Source organism: Ranitomeya imitator, chromosome 7, assembly GCF_032444005.1.
Source record: "Ranitomeya imitator isolate aRanImi1 chromosome 7, aRanImi1.pri, whole genome shotgun sequence".
NCBI classification, from domain to species: Eukaryota; Metazoa; Chordata; class Amphibia; order Anura; family Dendrobatidae; genus Ranitomeya; species Ranitomeya imitator.
The window spans coordinates 42,661,661-42,685,368 of NC_091288.1; the positions used below are offsets into that span (position 1 = coordinate 42,661,661).

At 42.4% G+C, this 23,708-nt stretch overlaps 1 protein-coding gene across 1 annotated transcript in view; it reads right to left on the reverse strand.

Moving 5' to 3' along the window:
• The window catches only part of SLC25A12 (solute carrier family 25 member 12), a 174,017-nt gene that overhangs the window by 106,960 nt on the left and 43,349 nt on the right, over positions 1–23,708 (reverse strand). Inside the window, exons 3-4 of the mRNA XM_069733139.1 lie at positions 7,898–8,040; positions 780–895 (exon numbers count right to left, since the gene is read on the reverse strand). Of these exons, the coding sequence (XP_069589240.1) occupies positions 780–895; positions 7,898–8,040 (259 nt within the window). The remainder of the gene's footprint in view (positions 1–779; positions 896–7,897; positions 8,041–23,708) is intronic.

A 23,708-nucleotide genomic window follows, 5' to 3' on the forward strand; every position in this document is an offset into this window, starting at 1 on the left:
TAGTATGCATTTGTACATGGAGAATAGATAACGTGATGTTGTGTCTTATCCAAGATGCAGATTTTAGGTTTACTGTTCCTTTAAATATGTCACTTGATATAAAAGTATGACTCCAAATTTTGTATAAAAGGATATATTGAATTAGAAACCTTAGACGTTATGCAACATTAATAGAAAAAAAAAAAAAAAACAGCAAAAAAGCTAAAATGTTTCTATATTTATCTGCATCTCACCAGGTTGTTCTCTGATCACTGGTGGACGGTGCTACAATTTCACACATCAGCTTCAGGTGGTATAGAAAGTAGTACTGGCTCAGCGACCTACGGGGTGAAATGATCGGGTTGGCAGGGACGAGCCTATGGGCATCTCTGGTTCGGCCTACGGCTCTATGTTATTACCCAGCATCCGGTCGGTTGCACACGCTGCTTCTGGCAGAGGCAGATCTCATGTGAAGAGGTTTCTTTCTATCTTTACTTCCCTCAACTAAATAAGTGATTGACCCATAATGTACCCTCTTATCCCTGCATTGAAATAGCAAAAAATACAAAATACCAATACGGACCTAAATTTTAACTCTTCGGGGGCTCTTTTACTTTTTCACGGGGCAAATACAACGTTATGGTAACGATCACGTCTGCCCGTTGAAACGCATCATAATACAAGTGCATCGGTACAAAGTAATTTTCTTTCCCCCCAGGTGAAATGCCGCTCTTCCCCTAATACACTTAAAATCCCCAGGTTCTTTGTGCTCTTTGACTTTTCCGTTAATGTATTCTTACCGAATGTTACCTCTGCAGTGCCGCTCTTATCGAATAACTGATAAGCCACAATGAACATAGCATCGGGGGCACACAACACCGACTCGAATGCCAGAAACTCTTGGAAAGAGATCAACCTGCGGATAAGAAAAGAAATGCACTTTGTCAGAGGAGCGGGAACAGGCGGCAGAGGTCTCGAGTTTAACAAAGTGATACATTCTGTAAACATTTACCGTTATTATCTCGCTGGCAATCTCTGCACTTGTTCACTTTTTACTTTAATGCACAGGGCAGTGTGTTATCTTGTGTCAGAGCCTGCACGTGTTGACAGAGATTTAAGCAGATGGAGGTCTGAGCAGGGGAAGCGGACGGGCCGGGAGGCTAATGTACCGCTCAGGTAACACGGCGCTTTTCTATTTCCGATTTACATTTTGCTAGCGAGTCTATCTGATGGCGAGGATTGCAAATCCGAAACACTGATGGCTTTGTGACTGCGCTACAAAAGTGCGGACTGATCGGAGGTTTGTCAATACTGGGAAATAAAGTACCAACAGATTTGGTCAGATCTTTATAATCAGGACACATTTTAGCCGGGGTGATTTCAGGTTTAAGCCACTAAGTAAAGATGGAAGTAACGGTATTCAGGCCCTTTTTGTCAAAACTGAGAAATATTTTCCAGCAGATAGATATTTTGACACCCACGGATTATGTGCAAATAGATTTTGGATTTTTTTTTGCAAATGCAGTGCGGGGTTTGTTTGCTGTACACGGCCCCCGGATGGTTTATTTCTAATACCTTTTAGGCCGGCGTCACACTTGCGAGTTTTACGGACGTAAGAGCGCAGAATCTACGTCCGTAAAACTCGCAAAAAATACGGCACAATTATTCTCTATGCCCCTGCTCCTATTTGCCGTATTTTACTGATCAGTATTATACGGCTTTCTACGGCCGTACAAAATCGCAGCATGCTGCGTTTGTCACCGTACTGCGCAAGAAATACGCCAATGAAAGTCTATGGAAGCGTGAAAAATACGGATTACACACGGACAAGCAGTGTGACTTGCGAGAAATACGCAGCGGTGTTAGAGAGAAAAGCCGGTAATTCAGTGCGGTGTACAGTAAAATCACACTGACAGCTTACAGTCCAATAGGTAGAATAAATGTGTACACATAGAATAGGTATATATATATATATATATGTCAGTGAGACACATATATGTATATATATTAATATTTATTCCAGCGCTATACAGCTTGAAAGCCGGTAATTCAATTACCGGCTTTTTCTTTCTCCTTCCTAAAACCCGACATGATTTGAGACATGGTTTACATACAGTAAACCATGTCTTCTCTCCATTTTTTTTGCAGATTCCACACTACTAATGTCAGTAGTGTGTATCTGCAAAATTTGGCCGTTCTAGCTCTTAAAATAAAGGGTTAAATGGCGGAAAAAATTGGCGTGGGCTCCCGCGCAATTTTCTCCGCCAGAGTAGTAAAGCCAGTGACTGAGAGCAGATATTAATAGCCTGGAGAGGGTCCACGGTTATTGGCCCCCCCTGGCTAAAAATATCTGCCCCCAGCCACCCCAGAAAAGGCACATCTGGAAGATGCGCCTATTCTGGCACTTGGCCACTCTCTTCCCATTCCCGTGTAGCGGTGGGATATGGGGTAATGAAGGGTTAATGCCACCTTGCTATTGTAAGGTGACATTAAGCCTAATTAATAATGGAGAGGCGTCAATTATGACACCTATCCATTATTAATCCAATTGTAGTGAAGGGTTAAATAAAACACAAACACATTATTTAAAATTATTTTAATGAAATAAAAACAATGGGTGTTGCAGTATTTTATTCAACGCCCAATCCAGTCACTGAAGACCCTCGTTCTGTGAGTAAAAAAACATAATAAACCAACAATATACTTACCCTCCGCAGATCTGTAACGTCCAACGATGTAAATCCTTCTGAAGGGGTTAAAACATTTTGCAGCAAGGAGCTGTGCTAATGCAGGCTGCTCCTCGCTGCAAAACCCCAGGGAATGAGGCTAAAAATAGATCAATGATCTATATTTAGCTTCATTTGCGGTGAGGCGCCCTCTGCTGGCTGTTCATAGATCGTGGGAAATTACCTAGAAAGCCAGGGAGCTTTCTAGGTAATTTCCCACGATCTATGAACAGCCAGCAGAGGGCGCCTCACCGCAAATGAAGCTAAATATAGATCATTGATCTATTTTTAGCCTCATTCCCTGGGGTTTTGCAGCGAGGAGCAGCCTGCATTAGCACAGCTCCTTGCTGCAAAATGTTTTAACCCCTTCAGAAGGATTTACATCGTTGGACGTTACAGATCTGCGGAGGGTAAGTATATTGTTGGTTTATTATGTTTTTTTACTCACAGAACGAGGGTCTTCAGTGACTGGATTGGGCGTTGAATAAAATACTGCAACACCCATTGTTTTTATTTCATTAAAATAATTTTAAATAATGTGTTTGTGTTTTATTTAACCCTTCACTACAATTGGATTAATAATGGATAGGTGTCATAATTGACGCCTCTCCATTATTAATTAGGCTTAATGTCACCTTACAATAGCAAGGTGGCATTAACCCTTCATTACCCCATATCCCACCGCTACACGGGAATGGGAAGAGAGTGGCCAAGTGCCAGAATAGGCGCATCTTCCAGATGTGCCTTTTCTGGGGTGGCTGGGGGCAGATATTTTTAGCCAGGGGGGGGCCAATAACCGTGGACCCTCTCCAGGCTATTAATATCTGCCCTCAGTCACTGGCTTTACTACTCTGGCGGAGAAAATTGCGCGGGAGCCCACGCCAATTTTTTCCGCCATTTAACCCTTTATTTTAAGAGCTAGAACGGCCAAATTTTGCAGATACACACTACTGACATTAGTAGTGTGGAATCTGCAAAAAAAATGGAGAGAAGACATGGTTTACTGTATGTAAACCATGTCTCAAATCATGTCGGGTTTTAGGAAGGAGAAAGAAAAAGCCGGTAATTGAATTACCGGCTTTCAAACTGTATAGCGCTGGAATAAATATTAATATATATACATATATGTGTCTCACTGACATATATATATATATATACCTATTCTATGTGTACACATTTATTCTACCTATTCTACTGTAAGCTGTCAGTGTGATTTTACTGTACACCGCACTGAATTACCGGCTTTTCTCTCTAATATATGTGTCTACTGACATATATATATATATATATATATATATATATATAGACAGTATATATATATTTTCTTTTCTTTTTGGGACACATGGATCACTTCTATAGCGGTATGTTGGTTTTGCTAGCCTGCGAGAAAACCACGCAGTACGGATGCCATACGGATTACATACGGAGGATGCCATGCGCAAAAAACGCTGACACACCCTGCCTACGGAGGAGCTACGGACCACTTTTTTCGGGACTTTTCAGCGTATTACGGCCGTAATATACGGACCGTATTGTTTTACGCTGTGTGTGACGCCGGCCTTAGATACGTGATATACAACTAACGAGCACACCAACTAACTAGCACACAACTAACGAGTTCAGCCCGACTCCTGCCTGGGATTACTGGGGAGTTCACACATTAATAGGAATCATCTTTATTTTTTTTAAGCAAATTTGAAAAAAAATTTTTTTTGTATTTTTTTTTTGTTTGTTTGTTTTTTTTCAATGAAATGTTTTTTTTTTTGTTTTGTTTTAATGATAGGTCTCTTTTGGGATTTGTGGATGATAAATTAAAGGAATGGTTCCGAAACACTAACTAATATTAATCCTAAATGACTATCTACTTAATGCCACAATATAATTTATTTTATATTACACTATAATTAAAAATTCCCTATCCTTTCCTAACTACATTATCTAACTGCTTTTCTCTTTTCTGTGGTCACTTACAACACACACTGGCAGTGTACGCTCTGTTGCTGGCTCATTACTACTGACCTGAGCCAGCAACAGAGCGCACTGTCATTGTACACATCACACAGTGACAGAGCGCACTGCCATTGTACACATCACACAGTGACAGAGCGCACTGTCATTGTACACAGTGACAGACCAAGGACTAGACCAGCCCTTGAAACGAAGGTTACTGATTGCTGCAAGGATGGGGCAGAGGCTGCGGCAGCAGCCCCAGTCTCTGTCTCCTAATAACGCTTTGTTTCAGTATTCCAGCATGCACTGGGATTCTCAAACGAGGAATCATTCCGGAAAAAAAAAAAGAAAAGCTGTTGTTAGGTAGTGTAGTTAGGGAAGGATAGGGAATTTTTAAATAAAGTATATTAGAAATTATATTAGATTATGGCTATATATAGATAGGGATTTGGAATGAAAATTAATTTTTGAACCACCCCTTTAATATACTATAGTATATCTAAAATTCTGTTAAAGGGAACCTGTCACCTGAATTTGGCGGGACCAGTTTTGGGTCATATGGGCGGAGTATTCAGGTGTTTGATTCACCCTTTCCTTACCCGCCGGCTGCATGCTGGCCGAAATATTGGATTGAAGTTCATTCTCTGTCCTCCGTAGTACACGCCTGTACTAGTAATCTTGCTTTGCGCAGGCGTGTACTACGGAGGACAGAGAATGAACTTCAATCCAATATTTCGGCCAGCATGCAGCCGGCGGGTAAGGAAAGGGTGAATCAAACACCTGAAAACTCCGCCCATATGACCCAAAACTGGTCCCGCCAAATTCAGGTGACAGGTTCCCTTTAATAGTCTACTACTTAAAATGTGTCTATGAAACATTGATGTTAAAGAGAATCTGTCATTAAGATCAACCTCTCCAAGCCACATACAGGTCCTTCTCAAAAAATTAGCATATAGTGTTAAATTTCATTATTTACCATAATGTAATGATTACAATTAAACTTTCATATATTATAGATTCATTATCCACCAACTGAAATTTGTCACGTCTTTTATTGTTTTAATACTGATGATTTTGGCATACAACTCCTGATAACCCAAAAAACCTGTCTCAATAAATTAGCATATTTCACCCATCCAATCAAATAAAAGTGTTTTTTAATAACAAACAAAAAAACCATCAAATAATAATGTTCAGTTATGCACTCAATACTTGGTCGGGAATCCTTTGGCAGAAATGACTGCTTCAATGCGGCGTGGCATGGAGGCAATCAGCCTGTGACACTGCTGAGATGTTATGGAGGCCCAGGATGCTTCAATAGCGGCCTTAAGCTCATCCAGAGTGTTGGGTCTTGCGTCTCTCAACTTTCTCTTCACAATATCCCACAGATTCTCTATGGGGTTCAGGTCAGGAGAGTTGGCAGGCCAATTGAGCACAGTAATACCATGGTCAGTAAACCATTTACCAGTGGTTTTGGCACTGTGAGCAGGTGCCAGGTCGTGCTGAAAAATGAAATCTTCATCTCCATAAAGCATTTCAGCCGATGGAAGCATGAAGTGCTCCAAAATCTCCTGATAGCTAGCTACATTGACCCTGCCCTTGATGAAACACAGTGGACCAACACCAACAGCTGACATGGCACCCCACACCATCACTGACTGTGGGTACTTGACACTGGACTTCAGGCATTTTGGCATTTCCTTCTCCCCAGTCTTCCTCCAGACTCTGGCACCTTGATTTCCGAATGACATGCAAAATTTGCTTTCATCAGAAAAAAGTACTTGGGACCACTTAGCAACAGTCCAGTGCTGCTTCTCTGTAGCCCATTTCGGCACCTGTAGCGCATTTCCTGCACACGCCTGTGCACAGTGGCTCTGGATGTTTCCACACCAGACTCAGTCCACTGCTTCCTCAGGTTCCCCAAGGTCTGGAATCGGTCCTTCTCCACAATCTTCCTCAGGGTCCGGTCTCCTCTTCTCGTTGTACAGCGTTTTCTGCCACATTGTTTCCTTCCAACAGACTTACCATTGAGGTGCCTTGATACAGCACTCTGGGAACAGCCTATTTGTTGAGAAATTTCTTTCTGGGTCTTACCCTCTTGCTTGAGGGTGTCAATGATGGCCTTCTTGACATCTGTCAGGTCGCTAGTCTTACCCATGATGGGGGTTTTGAGTAATGAACCAGGCAGGGAGTTTATAAAAGCCTCAGGTATCTTTTGCATGTGTTTAGAGTTAATTAGTTGATTTAGAAGATTAGGGTAATAGGTCGTTTAGAGAACCTTTTCTTGATATGCTAATTTATTGAGACAGGTTTTTTGGGTTATCAGGAGTTGTATGCCAAAATCATCAGTACTAAACAATAAAAGACGTGACAAATTTCAGTTGGTGGATAATGAATCTATAATATATGAAAGTTTAATTGTAATCATTACATTATGGTAAATAATGAAATTTAACACTATATGCTAATTTTTTGAGAAGGACCTGTACATAGGTATGCAGGTCTTTGAAATGTAAATCCATCAAAACCTTTATATCTTCTATCTGTTGCTGCATTCCGAAGCAATTAGTATTTCCATTCACATGCAAATGTTGCTGTAAGTTCTCTGGGCATGACAGACCACTTCCCGGGCCACTGCCTCTCCAGATTGTTTCCCTGCCCAGTACTAGCCTCTTTAGTTTGGTTGATGGCCCACTGTCTGAGTTTCTTGCCTGGTGCCTGATGTTAGACACAGTGAACTATCAAACTAAAAAAGGCTGATGTTTGGTGGAGGAAATAACCTGGGGAGTAAGAGGCACTTTAAGTGCACTTAATACATCATTTGCATATGAATTAAAAGGCTAATTACTCAAGAAATGCAGCAACAGATAGAAGATATAATTGTCAATGGATTTTATATTTCAAAGACCTTCATGTCCATATAAGCAGTTTAGGGGGTGAGAAGGGGTTGATTTTACTAACATATTCCCTCTTGAATATCATATGCCAATTAAGAACCTTATGGAATGGTTCCATAACTGGTATGGATGCGATACACAGAAATAAGAAATAAAACACATAATCTATATGAATCTTCATATGACACATATATCTGGTTACATACATCTAGAATGAACTATTGGCTCCTCTCCATTGTATCCTACAATTGCGACCATATTACAAAGTACAAGCAACGTAAATGCAAAGCAACAAAGCAACAATGACCTGATATACCAGATAAAAAGATACATATCAAGCCTCACCCATCCTTGGTCTGATCAGCAACTCCTCCCAACAGCTCCACAGTCTTGGGATTGAAAGGTTTCTCACTGTGCAGTCCGAGGTATTTCTGCACAAAGTCAAATGAAGTCATGTAATTTTCTCCATCTTGCTCAACGCTGGCATACTAAGAATAGGAGAGGGAAAAAATGTAATTAGTGTGGTACCTGGGATCCACTATATTTTAAAATAAGTGAAATTCTATAATAGAAATATTAGTATCAAGTGGTTGTAACTAGTAATGGGCGAACCACTGGGTGTTTGGGTCCGGAGTGTTAGGACACTCATTCTGATTGGCAGTAAGATCATCAGAATACAGCATGAGCCAGCAGCTGTGACCAGCGGTACACTTTACTGCTGGTCACAGAGAAGTCAGCTGTTAGGAGTAGTACTCACATCAGCCTACACATGCTGTCGCTGATAACAGAGAGAGCAGGCGCCACTGATGGGAGTATTCATCAGCCGCAGCCTGCGCTATAAATAAATACAAAACAATGACTTGGGGCATGTTCTATTTTTGATAACCAGCATGGCAAAACTGACACCTGCAGGCTGCAACCCTCAGCTGTCGGCTTTATCAAGGCTAGTTATCAGAAATAGAGGAGTCCCCTATGCAGGTTTTTAATTTATTTAAATAAATAATTAAACAAAATGGCATAGGGTCACCCAATTCTTGAGAACCAGCCAAGTTAAAGCAGAGAGCCGGGGGCTGGTATTCTCAGGCTGGAAAGGGGCCATGTGCGCTTTCCGATGCTCTTCCCACTTGCCCTGAGGCGGTGGCAAGTGGGGTAATATTTGTGCGGTTGATGTCACCTTTGGATAATCCAGTGACATCAAACACAGGGGTTAGTAATGGAGAGAACTCTACAAGATGCCTCTCCATTACTAACCACATAGTCATATTGTAAGTTAAAAAAAACATCTAGACTAAAGTCCTATATTTGAAATAAAAATCCACACCCTAGTTTTGCAAAAAAAATTCAATGGCAAATTAGGTTCCCAAATGCAGAATAAAAAAAATAAAAAAAACATCTACCGTAATTTATTTTAACATATAGCTCTCCATGAGCTTCATCATGCCCCTGAACATATACAAAGTCCAGAATAAAAACAGATTTAAAAAATTAATATAGACACCAAATATCACTACAGACCCCAAACCACTAAATAAACAGACCCCAGAAAATATTACATGACCAGAATATAGACCCTTATATAATATATAAATGCAGAATAATACAAATACTGGATCGAAACTCCAAATAAATACGAACTTTAAAAAAAAGGTCTATTTGCCATAAAAATATATTTTATACCTAGTACAAATTTTGCTGTTCTCCTGACTCTGGCATAGTTTTTCTTTTGCTCCTGCGCCTCCCAGTTCCTGAGATATGCTGCCATCTTCCCTATATACAAATATAGGGGTTTTTTTTAGCCAACTGGGTGTGAGCATCAAGAATACGCCCACAGAGAAGAGCTAATTTCACACCCACTTGGCTAAGAACACTAGATTTATATACAGGGAAGATGGGGGTCATATCTCCGGAACGGTGAGGAGTAGAAATAAAAGAAAGACGATGCCGAATTCAGGAGAACAACAGCTTTTACACCAGCTAAACATTTATGGCATGTGAAATATATAGACCCCAGACCCCTGACTAAGGCTGTGTGCACACGTTGCTGATTTTTCGCGATAAAAACGCTATAAAACCGCAAAAAAAAAAAAAACAGCATACAATATGCATCCCATCATTTAGAATGAATTCCGCATGTTTTGTGCACATGATGCGTTTTTTTCCGCAAAAAAAATGCATCGCGGTAAAAAACACAGCATGTTCATTAATTTGGCGGTTTTTTTTTGCGGATTTCCCACTATAAAATGCATTGGGAAATGTCCGGAAAAAACGCATCAAAAACGCGGCAAAAACGCGCAAAAAACGCATGCAGATTTCTTGCAGAAAATTTCAGGTTTTTCTCAGGAATTTTCTACAAGAAATCCTGAACGTGTGCACATAGCCTAAACCCTCTAAATAAGTATGGACCTCAGAATGAATATACCCATCCGACTAGACACCTAAATAAATATGTACAGCTGAATATGTACAGACCAAAGACCTGACCTCCTAAGTGTATAAATATAGGAGTTATTTGTAGTACTTGTGATAGATTTCCATAAGGACTTCTATCCAAGTGCATGAAACATTTTCTTTGGCTGAACCTTTCTGTATACTATGAGAAGAGAATTTCTCACATTTCACAGGTATAAATACTTTGAAACGAGTAAATATCACAGTTAAAAATGGTAAATATTAAGCAAAAGATGTTAAAATATGTTGTGCATTTATGATTAATTTTATTGTTTATTTTTTTTTTTTACTTTTATTTATGTTTTCCCTTATGTCCTTAGGTACCAATTTAACTGAATGATCTCCAATAAGTATCCCAAAAGTATGTCATAGACCAAAGTCTTGTTTATCCAGTCTGCGAGCCGGATGAAAATGTTATCAATCTAATATGTTGGATTTGTTGAAGTTATCGTTTTTAAAAAAAAAATTGCAATAAAAATTATATATTGAAAAAAAAAATATATATACATGCTTTGTGCATAACTAACAGCAATTTTCTATTTCTGCAGATTGTGTCACAGATGGTTCCTGCTTTGGTTACCAGCAAGAATGAGTCAGTTTTCAGCCTCCACCGATACATAATGTATCTGCTGTAACTGGTCATGCAACGGGCGGTGCCATCTGTGAAGAACAGGAATTTGGATGCAGTGACAAATACAAGATTTTTTTGTAAAAAAAAAAAAAATATATATATATATATATATATATATATATATATATGCCTTGGGAAATTCTGCTTGATGTATATCATGGTATCACTGCAGCTTAGACACGCCACACATTGTTTTATCCAGTGCTCAGTCACTAACATGACAGACAGGGCATCTAAGGACACCAGCACATACTTTTCATGTCATTGTGAAAATTAGATTTGCTTGTGAATATTTTTTTTTTAAATAGAAATAACACACAAAGAGGATTTTCCAGTTCATTTAAGTACCGTAGTTGTCCAGCTTTAAGTAAAGATATTTTTTTCTAAGTTTGTAAAGTGCAAAAAAATGTAGCCCCCTTCATGTACAGTATTAGTGCGAATGCAGGAATCCCTCTCCTGTGTCAGAATAAAAACGTAAAGTGTAGGCGGCAGGATACAAAATCTTAAGATAAGGGTAGATTTTAGAAGCTGTCATTTTAATTTACTTTTTCATAAATCAACAGCCTACAATGAGAATGAGAAACTTTTTAATGTGGGCAGTAAGGTGGCTCAGTGGTTAGCACTGCAGCCTTGCAGCACTGGATACTGGGTTCACAGCAACCAAGAGAGAAAGAAGCCGCTCATAAGAATGCACACCACAAGGCTAATAAATAATGGTAAAACAATATAAGAACAGAATTTTTATTGACAAACCACAACTTCAAAAAACATAAAACATAATTAAAAACAGTAATACCAGGTACATTTGGTCCACATATCAATATATCTTGTATAATACAAATATCAAATACAATAAGTCCGCACACCCGATTTATAATGGGAGAACAACCCTCTGGCTCATGGCGCTACATGCATATAAGTGTTCCCTAATATAACTCCCTATGGCATGTATGACCCCAAAAAGATAAGGGGGACAACAGCCAAAGTAAGGGGAAAACACCCCCAAGATGAAACAATATAAGGGAGAAAAAGAGCCACCCGAGCACAAGAAATAACTCCACACATGGGGGCTAGAAAAGACAGCAAAAAAATATGCAGTCTAAATGCAACACATGCCAAAAATAAGGCATCATAAGTATAACATTACCCACAAAGTAGGAGTAAGAGGGGAGGGAGGCGCCGTCCCTGGGTGCAGACCAGCGTGGACCAAGTGATACAACCCAACGCGTATCGCCCTACAAAGGAGGGCTTCGTCAGGGGAAGGTGCCGTTTGCAACAAACTTCTCATATAAATAATATTCATGCGGCTCACCTGATGTACCGCCGATGGGCTGAACTCCGGTGAAACCGGAAGCGCGGCGCTGATGAGGGAACGCCCCCAACACAGATGAGTATGAAACGAATACTCCCCACAGTAAGGGGAAGAAGTGCGCAGATGCCGTCAGGCTCTAGCGCTACCGGAAGTGCGGGACAGTAACCATATGCGGCCACATAAACACTGGGGCTGAACTCCGGAGGAACCGGAAGTGCGAAGCCAATAAGGGAACGCCCCCAACAGAGATGAATATGGAGCAGACGCCCCCCATAATAAGGGGAGGAGGTGCGCAGATGCCATCCGGCTATAGCGCTACCGGAAGTGCAGCCCAGTGATATGTGTAACCAAAAAATGATCCCCGCAATACAACGGCCGGGCGGAATAGCACAGGCGCAAGACAAGTATCAAGAAGCCACAACCAATAGGGCTATAGGGAGCCAGATGCAGGCCTGCGCGTGCGCAAGGGCAGTTAACTCCAAAAATGCTTGTCAAAAAAGCAGACATGACAAAAAAAGAACCCCTAAATAAATCAAAGGACAGAAAATGAAACATATATAAGGGTATAGACGAATACCCCTGTATATGGGTTCATATATTACGGCCAGGTATAAAGGCCCATTGAAGTCAATAACGCCTCGACCAATATAGTATCCGAGTGGCCTTAACAATTAGAGATTAACTCTCCAAAGAGGATTTTTTGTTATATACTGTTAGCTAGATCAGAAAAAAGGGGGCCTATAGCCATATATGTGTACATATGAAGGAGACGGACCGAACACCAATCATATACTTAGCTGACATACCACATTCAACCCCCGGGGGCGCATCAACACATGCATAACTCAAAGAACAAGACCTCACAGACCATACTTAATAAACAATAATTTAGCAGATGAAGGGTTAATGAAAAGAATATATAAATATAAATAACTTTATTATGTTATCATAAATATCAAAGACATGACATAAAAATAATAACAAACCCCATCCACAAGTTGCACAATGCCCAAAGGCCAAAATATAACCATACGCGAATCCTCAGGTCCTTGAGTAATACATGCGCCGAAATGATAACGATCATGTGGCATCCAAATAGCAGGCAGAGAGATGGACAGCCTTAATAATTGTCCAAATATAGCCAAAAAAAGGTTAAGAAACCCTACCTAAACAACCCCATGAGCCAAAAGAGGGTAAAATAATAGGTCCAATAGGTGAAGCAAGTCAGATCCAACATAAGTCACAAACATATCACTTTGCCTGTAGGACATTATTGCAAGAGAGCTTGGCTGAGTAGATTACACAAGAAGGAAAACACACAGCAAGTCAGCAGGATCTAGGAGCAACATGGCAGATGTGACAACCTACATGGTGAGCTGCAGCATGTGCTACATGTTCACAGATCGACCAGAAGAAGAATCCAATTTCACCTGTCAGAAGTGTAGACTAGTGGCCCTTTTAGAAGAAAAGGTGCGGGGTCTGGAAGAAAGAATAGCAACTTTGAAACTCATCAAAGAGAATGAAGACTTTCTAGACAGAACAGAAGCATCTCTACTGGTCACAGAAGGTGCAAAAAGTGTCAGAGAACCTCCAAAAGCAGATGAGTGGAAGCATGTGACCAAAAGAAGCAAGAAGACCATGGAGAAATCACCAACCACACAACTGAAGAACCGATATCAAATCTTTGTAGAGGATGAAGATGGCACACCTAAGAATGAAGCAATACCAGCAAGCAAAAAAGAAAAGGGCACACAGCAACAAGTGACAGCAAAAAGTACAGCCAAGAAGCAACGAAGAGTGGTGGTGGTGGGAGACTCACTACTGAGAGGCACCGAAGCAGCCATCTGCAGACCGGACATAACTGCAAGAGAAGTATGCTGCCTTCCAGGTGCGATGATCAAGGATGTGACCGATAGGATACCAAAGCTCTTCAGCTCCAAGGACGTCCACCCATTTCTTCTGATACATGTTGGCACCAATGACACGGCAAGGAAGGACCTACCGACAATCTGCAAGGACTTTGAAGAGTTGGGGAAGAAAGTAAAGGAACTGGATGCACAGGTAGTTTTTTCTTCTATCCTTCCAGTAGACGGGCATGGCACCAGGAGATGGAACAGGATCCTTGATGCAAACAACTGGCTAAGACGATGGTGCAGACAACAAGGATTTGGATTCCTGGACCACGGTGTGAATTACTGGTATGATGGACTCCTCGCCAGAGACGGACTACACCTCAACAAACCTGGGAAACACACATTCGCCAGAAGACTCGCTACACTCATCAGGAGGGCGTTAAACTAGAAGAAGAGGGGACGGGAAGAAAAACATTAGACTCGAACAAAGACGACCCAGGAAAACATACTCAGAAGGGAGGTAAGAACATTTCTAAAACAATCCACAGTGAGGAGATTGGAACAAAACAAAATCCTCTAAACTGCATGCTCGCAAACGCCAGAAGCCTGACAAACAAGATGGAAGAACTAGAAGCAGAAATATCTACAGGTAACTTTGACATAGTGGGAATAACCGAGACATGGTTAGATGAAAGCTATGACTGGGCAGTTAATTTACAGGGTTACAGTCTGTTTAGAAAGGATCGTAAAAATCGGAGAGGAGGAGGGGTTTGTCTCTATGTAAAGTCTTGTCTAAAGTCCACTTTAAGGGAGGATATTAGCGAAGGGAATGAGGATGTCGAGTCCATATGGGTCGAAATTCATGGAGGGAAAAATGGTAACAAAATTCTCATTGGGGTCTGTTACAAACCCCCAAATATAACAGAAACCATGGAAAGTCTACTTCTAAAGCAGATAGATGAAGCTGCAACCCATAATGAGGTCCTGGTTATGGGGGACTTTAACTACCCGGATATTAACTGGGAAACAGAAACCTGTGAAACCCATAAAGGCAACAGGTTTCTGCTAATAACCAAGAAAAATTATCTTTCACAATTGGTGCAGAATCCAACCAGAGGAGCAGCACTTTTAGACCTAATACTATCTAATAGACCTGACAGAATAACAAATCTGCAGGTGGTTGGGCATTTAGGAAATAGCGACCACAATATTGTGCAGTTTCACCTGTCTTTCACTAGGGGGACTTGTCAGGGAGTCACAAAAACATTGAACTTTAGGAAGGCAAAGTTTGAACAGCTTAGAGATGCCCTTAATCTGGTAGACTGGGACAATATCCTCAGAAATGAGAATACAGATAATAAATGGGAAATGTTTAAGAACATCCTAAATAGGCAGTGTAAGCGGTTTATACCTTGTGGGAATAAAAGGACTAGAAATAGGAAAAACCCAATGTGGCTAAACAAAGAAGTAAGACAGGCAATTAACAGTAAAAAGAAAGCATTTGCACTACTAAAGCAGGATGGCACCATTGAAGCTCTAAAAAACTATAGGGAGAAAAATACTTTATCTAAAAAACTAATTAAAGCTGCCAAAAAGGAAACAGAGAAGCACATTGCTAAGGAGAGTAAAACTAATCCCAAACTGTTCTTCAACTATATCAATAGTAAAAGAATAAAAACTGAAAATGTAGGCCCCTTAAAAAATAGTGAGGAAAGAATGGTTGTAGATGACGAGGAAAAAGCTAACATATTAAACACCTTCTTCTCCACGGTATTCACGGTGGAAAATGAAATGCTAGGTGAAATCCCAAGAAACAATGAAAACCCTATATTAAGGGTCACCAATCTAACCCAAGAAGAGGTGCGAAACCGGCTAAATAAGATTAAAATAGATAAATCTCCGGGTCCGGATGGCATACACCCACGAGTACTAAGAGAACTAAGTAATGTAATAGATAAACCATTATTTCTTATTTTTAGTGACTCTATAGCAACAGGGTCTGTTCCGCAGGACTGGCGCATAGCAAATGTGGTGCCAATATTCAAAAAGGGCTCTAAAAGTGAACCTGGAAATTATAGGCCAGTAAGTCTAACCTCTATTGTTGGTAAAATATTTGAAGGGTTTCTGAGGGATGTTATTCTGGATTATCTCAATGAGAATAACTGTTTAACTCCATATCAGCATGGGTTTATGAGAAATCGCTCCTGTCAAACCAATCTAATCAGTTTTTATGAAGAGGTAAGCTATAGACTGGACCACGGTGAGTCATTGGACGTGGTATATCTCGATTTTTCCAAAGCGTTTGATACCGTGCCGCACAAGAGGTTGGTACACAAAATGAGAATGCTTGGTCTGGGGGAAAATGTGTGTAAATGGGTTAGTAACTGGCTTAGTGATAGAAAGCAGAGGGTGGTTATAAATGGTATAGTCTCTAACTGGGTCGAAGTGACCAGTGGGGTACCGCAGGGGTCAGTATTGGGACCTGTTCTCTTCAACATATTCATTAATGATCTGTTAGAAGGTTTACACAGTAAAATATCGATATTTGCAGATGATACAAAACTATGTAAAGCAGTTAATACAAGAGAAGATAGTATTCTGCTACAGATGGATCTGGATAAGTTGAAAACTTGGGCTGAAAGGTGGCAGATGAGGTTTAACAATGATAAATGTAAGGTTATACACATGGGAAGAGGGAATCAATATCACCATTACACACTGAACGGGAAACCACTGGGTAAATCTGACAGGGAGAAGGACTTGGGGATCCTAGTTAATGATAAACTTACCTGGAGCAGCCAGTGCCAGGCAGCAGCTGCCAAGGCAAACAGGATCATGGGGTGCATTAAAAGAGGTCTGGATACACATGATGAGAGCATTATACTGCCTCTGTACAAATCCCTAGTTAGACCCCACATGGAGTACTGTGTCCAGTTTTGGGCACCGGTGCTCAGGAAGGATATAATGGAACTAGAGAGAGTACAAAGGAGGGCAACAAAATTAATAAAGGGGATGGGAGAACTACAATACCCAGATAGATTAGCGAAATTAGGATTATTTAGTCTAGAAAAAAGACGACTGAGGGGCGATCTAATAACCATGTATAAGTATATAAGGGGACAATACAAATATCTCGCTGAGGATCTGTTTATACCAAGGAAGGTGACGGGCACAAGGGGGCATTCTTTGCGTCTGGAGGAGAGAAGGTTTTTCCACCAACATAGAAGAGGATTCTTTACTGTTAGGGCAGTGAGAATCTGGAATTGCTTGCCTGAGGAGGTGGTGATGGCGAACTCAGTCGAGGGGTTCAAGAGAGGCCTGGATGTCTTCCTGGAGCAGAACAATATTGTATCATACAATTATTAGGTTCTGTAGAAGGACGTAGATCTGGGTATTTATTATGATGGAATATAGGCTGAACTGGATGGACAAATGTCTTTTTTCGGCCTTACTTACTAACTAACTATATGTTAATAGTCCCACAAGAGGAGACAAAATATTTTTTTTCAAGCAAAATGCGAGTTCAAGTAATTTCCATCAATTGGGAGCAAGGGGACGGATGGCCATCCGTCATATCACTTAATAGTCCAATAGGAGGAGATGCATATTCCAAAATACTCCACAGCCGTGGATCCAGACACCCCGTCCATATATGTATGTCCTCCAGATAGAGAGTCCTGGACACTATGGAGTACCACCTAAGAGGATATAAATAAAACAAAAGAAAAATAAGCTTAACCCAAAAAACCAGTAAATAATAATTCCTCATTAAGTCCCGTCGGGGTCACCGATCCCAATTGAAAAATCCAGCGAGCCTCAGTCCTAAGAAGCTGGGGTTTAATAGGACCACCCCTATTCGAGTGACGAATCCTATCCAGGCCTATCACTTGTGTGTTAGAAATACGTCCAGCATGATGAGGCAAGAAATGAGTAGCTACTGGAGTAAGCGTCCTGCCCTTAGCCACATCATTGGCCGCTACATGAATAGTAGAAAAATGTTTTTGCACCCTGCGCCGTAGTTCCTGTGTGGTTTGACCCACATATACAAGGCAACAGGGGCAGATGAGGGCATAAATCACACATGACGTCCTACAATTAATGTAGGAACGTAATTTATGCCGCCTGCCATGAAGGGGATTGATGAAAAAGTCCGAGGTGGTGACCATATGGGAACAGACATTACAATCCCCACAGGCAAAAGAGCCCTGAAGTCTCACACCCTGGCCCGTCCGAGTAGTTTGTCTGGAGTAGTGGCTCCTAACAAGGAGATCCCTGAAATTCGGGGCCCTCCTGGCAGTTAGCAAAGGGCGATCACCTACAATTGTCGAGGTACTAAGGTCAGCAGTCAGAATCCCCCAATGTTTCCGTAGGATACCACCAAGGCCATCCCAACTGTTATTAAAGGTCGTGATAAACCTAGGCTTGTTATCGCCTACCTTTGTCCTTGGTTCCAACAGAGAGTCCTGTGTCTGACTTCTGGCCCGCTGGTAGGCCCTGGAGATACTCCTATGGGGATAATGCCGATCCTTAAACCGACGGGAAAGCTCCCTTGCTTCCTCTTGAAAGTCCAAATCATTAGTACAGTTCCTCCTAACCCGAAGGAACTGGCCAGTTGGGACCCCCATCCTGGTATGAAACGGATGGAAGCTCCTAAAGTCAAGTAGGCTATTAGTAGCTGTGGGCTTCCGGAATAGCTTGGTCGTAATTGATCCACTATCCAACAAAACCTCCAAATCCGAAAACGTCACTGTGGACAAGGACATAGCATATGTAAGAAGAATATGATGGTTGTTAGAATTCAGAGAGTCAATGAAATGACAACATTCTTCTGAGGTGCCAGTCCAAATAAAAAAGAGGTCGTCGATATATCGTGACCAGTGGCAAACTTTGTCCCCAAAGGTCACAGATGGAAACACCTGGGTGGCCTCCCACCACCCTAGAAACAAGTTTGCTAGGGCGGGGGCACATCTCGCACCCATGGCCACCCCAGATACCTGTAGATAGTAGGCCCTGTCAAACAAAAAATAATTGTGCCTTAATATAAAATCTAACAGGTCCACCACCAGGGAATCATGCATGCGATCCGAATGGTTCAACTGGTCTAGGAAAAACAAAACTGCCTGGATGCTATCCTGGTGACCTATATTGGAGTACAACGACTCCACATCACAGGTCACCAGAAAGGCCCCAGGGGGCACAGACAGATTCCGACAAATACCGATAAAATGGGCAGAATCCTTAACAAAGGAAGGCAGCGTTTTGACCAAAGGCTGAAGAAAAAAGTCCACGTAGACGCAGGCCTTTTCGCACAGGCTGCCAATGCAGGCCACTATGGGCCTGCCCGGAGGTTTATGCAGACACTTGTGCACCTTCGGTAACAAGTAGAAGGTGGCCGTAACGGGGCATTCAACCCATAGAAACTTATACTCGTTATGATCAATAATACCCAGGTCCCTTGCCCTATCAAGAAGACTCCTGAACCGGGAAGCAAAAGTTTCTGTAGGGTCCGAGGGCAGTTTTCTATAGAACCTGCAGTCACCCAATTGGCGCTGCGCCTCCTCCAAATAGAGGGCATGTGGCCAAAGCACCACATCGCCCCCTTTATCCGCTTCTTTGATCAAAAATGCATTGTTATGCCGCAGACCGGTAAGGGCCCTCCATTCTTCCCTGCTCAAATTATTCGGCACCAATGCCCGGGGGGAAAGACTCATAATGTCCCTCTTTACCAGTTCAAAAAATACCCGGACAGCGGGCACCAAGGAGAAAGGGGGTGTAACATTAGAGCGATTTCTATGGGGAAAGCGATTCCTACCTGTGCCATCCTCATTCTCCTGAAGTAACACATAGTCAGAGAGGTTAATGACCTGCAAGATGTTACCTGAAACGTTGTTCCCCGTCGAATCCGCCTCCATTGGGGACGGAATTAGTATTTGCGGTGATTGCGATATTGCTTGTGCGTTGGCGGACGACGCCCTCCGAAACGGGTGGTCCGCGTGGACACCACCGCGGCGCCCACGCCCTCTTCGGATCCGGCGTCTGGCTCGCTCTCTGCCGACGATAATAAATCGCTACCAGAAGTGTAATTAGCCGTCCTCGGGCCCTCCGGTGCTGTGTCCCTAGTTCTATGTAAAGGCACGGCTGACCTCTGATTTCCCTGATGTTTCCATCTGAAGGCCCTGGATGACTCAAAGTCCGTACGGTCTCTGAAAAATTTAGACTTCTTCTTGCTCATAATGTCACGATCGTATTTGTCAAGGTTTTCTTTGAGTCTATGTCTGAAGGGCTGGACCTCTTTGACATCATCGAATATAGATAACTTAGTATCCAAATCCTTAATTCTGGTCTTAGTTGCTAGCAATAATTCTCTGTCATGCTCCAGCAACATGTTAATAATAATATTGGAGCATTTAAGCAGCCCTTGTTCCCAAGTATTCTTGAACTTGGGAGAAGGTTCCCAGGCTGGGTAAATAGGGACCCTAAGACCACGAGGTACAATATTGGCCCTGATATACTCCTCAAGGCTGCGGATATTCCACCACAGCCGTATACCAGTCCAATGGGCCGCCGTCAGTTCCGTTGTGAGTTTCACAAAATCTGAATCAACAACTGTGTCTCCTTTGGAAGCAAACACATCAGCCGACTGGGCCTGCCAGGCCGCCTCACGAGCCTCCCAGTCCATATTGCGTAAAAGTTCTTATAAGGTCAAGCGAGCTGAAAGCAAATCAAAAACCCAAAAATTAGCTATACACTGCAGATGGATCACAGTAAAGCTGGCCAAACAACATACATCATCACAAGATACATCAATAGGTAGCCGCATGAAACCAAAGAAATAATAAAAAAATATATATATCCAAAAAATAATACCATAGGTAATCCACAATAGGATGTGTGCTGCTCAAGAAAACCCTAAAAAAAGACCTCGTGGTCTTAGGGTCCCTATTTACCCAGCCTGGGAACCTTCTCCCACGTTCAAGAATACTTGGGAACAGGGGCTGCTTAAATGCTCCAATATTATTATTAATATGTTGCTGGAGCATGACAGAGAATTATTGCTAGCAACTAAGACCAGAATTAAGGATTTGGATACTAAGTTATCTATATTCGATGATGTCAAAGAGGTCCAGCCCTTCAGACATAGACTCAAAGAAAACCTTGACAAATACGATCGTGACATTATGAGCAAGAAGAAGTCTAAATTTTTCAGAGACCGTACGGACTTTGAGTCATCCAGGGCCTTCAGATGGAAACATCAGGGTAATCAGAGGTCAGCCGTGCCTTTACATAGAACTAGGGACACAGCACCGGAGGGCCCGAGGACGGCTAATTACACTTCTGGTAGCGATTTTTTATCGTCGGCAGAGAGCGAGCCAGACGCCGGATCCGAAGAGGGTGTGGGCGCCGCGGTGGTGTCCACGCAGACCACCCGTTTCGGAGGGCGTCGTCCGCCAACGCACAAGCAATATCGCAATCACCGCAAATACTAATTCCGTCCCCAATGGAGGCGGATTCGACGGGGAACAACGTTTCAGGTAACATCTTGCAGGTCATTAACCTCTCTGACTATGTGTTGTCATCTACTGAACTTTCAGTTTTACAGAGGTGTTTGACGTTCTCACTTATGCAATGTGCCGATAAATTTACGCTTATAAAGGACCTATATCTCTTTTGTAGGAAGCTCGTTCTCCGGGTGCTACACTGTCGTCCTCATCTGGTCAGTAGTCCTGATCATACAGACCAACAAATACTACAGGATCTGATCCAGCTACTTCAGGAGAATGAGGATGGCACAGGTAGGAATCGCTTTCCCCGTAGTAATCGCTCTAATGTTACACCCCCTTTCTCCTTGGTGCCCGCTGTCCGGGTATTTTTTGAACTGGTAAAGAGGGACATTATGAGTCTTTCCCCCCGGGCATTGGTGCCGAATAATTTGAGCAGGGAAGAATGGAGGGCCCTTACCGGTCTGCGGCATAACAATGCATTTTTGATCAAAGAAGCGGATAAAGGGGGCAATGTGGTTCTTTGGCCACATGCCCTCTATTTGGAGGAGGCGCAGCGCCAATTGGGTGACTGCAGGTTCTATAGAAAACTGCCCTCGGACCCTACAGAAACTTTTGCTTCCCGGTTCAGGAGTCTTCTTGATAGGGCAAGGGACCTGGGTATTATTGATCATAACGAGTATAAGTTTCTATGGGTTGAATGCCCCGTTACGGCCACCTTCTACTTGTTACCGAAGGTGCACAAGTGTCTGCATAAACCTCCGGGCAGGCCCATAGTGGCCTGCATTGGCAGCCTGTGCGAAAAGGCCTGCGTCTACGTGGACTTTTTTCTTCAGCCTTTGGTCAAAACACTGCCTTCCTTTGTTAAGGATTCTGCCCATTTTATCGGTATTTGTCGGAATCTGTCTGTGCCCCCTGGGGCCTTTCTGGTGACCTGTGATGTGGAGTCGTTGTACTCCAATATAGGTCACCAGGATGGCATCCAGGCAGTTTTGTTTTTCCTAGACCAGTTGAACCATTCGGATCGCATGCATGATTCCCTGGTGGTGGACCTGTTAGATTTTATATTAAGGCACAATTATTTTTTGTTTGACAGGGCCTACTATCTACAGGTATCTGGGGTGGCCATGGGTGCGAGATGTGCCCCCGCCCTAGCAAACTTGTTTCTAGGGTGGTGGGAGGCCACCCAGGTGTTTCCATCTGTGACCTTTGGGGACAAAGTTTGCCACTGGTCACGATATATCGATGACCTCTTTTTTATTTGGACTGGCACCTCAGAAGAATGTTGTCATTTCATTGACTCTCTGAATTCTAACAACCATCATATTCTTCTTACATATTCTATGTCCTTGTCCACAGTGACGTTTTTTGATTTGGAGGTTTTGTTGGATAGTGGATCAAGCTATTCCGGAAGCCCACAGCTACTAATAGCCTACTTGACTTTAGGAGCTTCCATCCGTTTCATACCAGGATGGGGGTCCCAACTGGCCAGTTCCTTCGGGTTAGGAGAAACTGTACTAATGATTTGGACTTTCAAGAGGAAGCAAGGGAGCTTTCCCGTCGGTTTAAGGATCGGCATTATCCCCATAGGAGTATCTCCAGGGCCTACCAGCGGGCCAGAAGTCAGACACAGGACTCTCTGTTGGAACCAAGGACAAAGGTAGGCGATAACAAGCCTAGGTTTATCACGACCTTTAATAACAGTTGGGATGGCCTTGGTGGTATCCTACGGAAACATTGGGGGATTCTGACTGCTGACCTTAGTACCTCGACAATTGTAGGTGATCGCCCTTTGCTAACTGCCAGGAGGGCCCCGAATTTCAGGGATCTCCTTGTTAGGAGCCACTACACCAGACAAACTACTCGGACGGGCCAGGGTGTGAGACTTCAGGGCTCTTTTGCCTGTGGGGATTGTAATGTCTGTTCCCAAATGGTCACCACTAAGGACTTTTTCATCAATCCCCTTGATGGCAGGCGGCATAAATTACGTTCCTACATTAATTGTAGGACGTCATGTGTGATTTATGCCCTCATCTGCCCCTGTCGCCTTGTATATGTGGGTCAAACCACATAGGAACTACGGCGCAGGGTGCAAAAACATTTTTCTACTATTCATGTAGCGGCCAATGATGTGGCTAAGGGCAGGACGCTTACTCCAGTAGCTACATATTTCTTGACTCATCATGCTGGACGTATTTCTAACACACAAGTGATAGGCCTGGATAGGATTCGTCACTCGAATAGGGGTGGTCCTATTAAACCCCAGCTTCTTAGGACTGAGGCTTGCTGGATTTTTCAATTGGGATCGGTGACCCCGACGGGACTTAATGAGGAATTATTATTTACTGGTTTTTTGGGTTAAGCTTATTTTTCTTTTGTTTTATTTATATCCTCTTAGGTGGTACTCCATAGT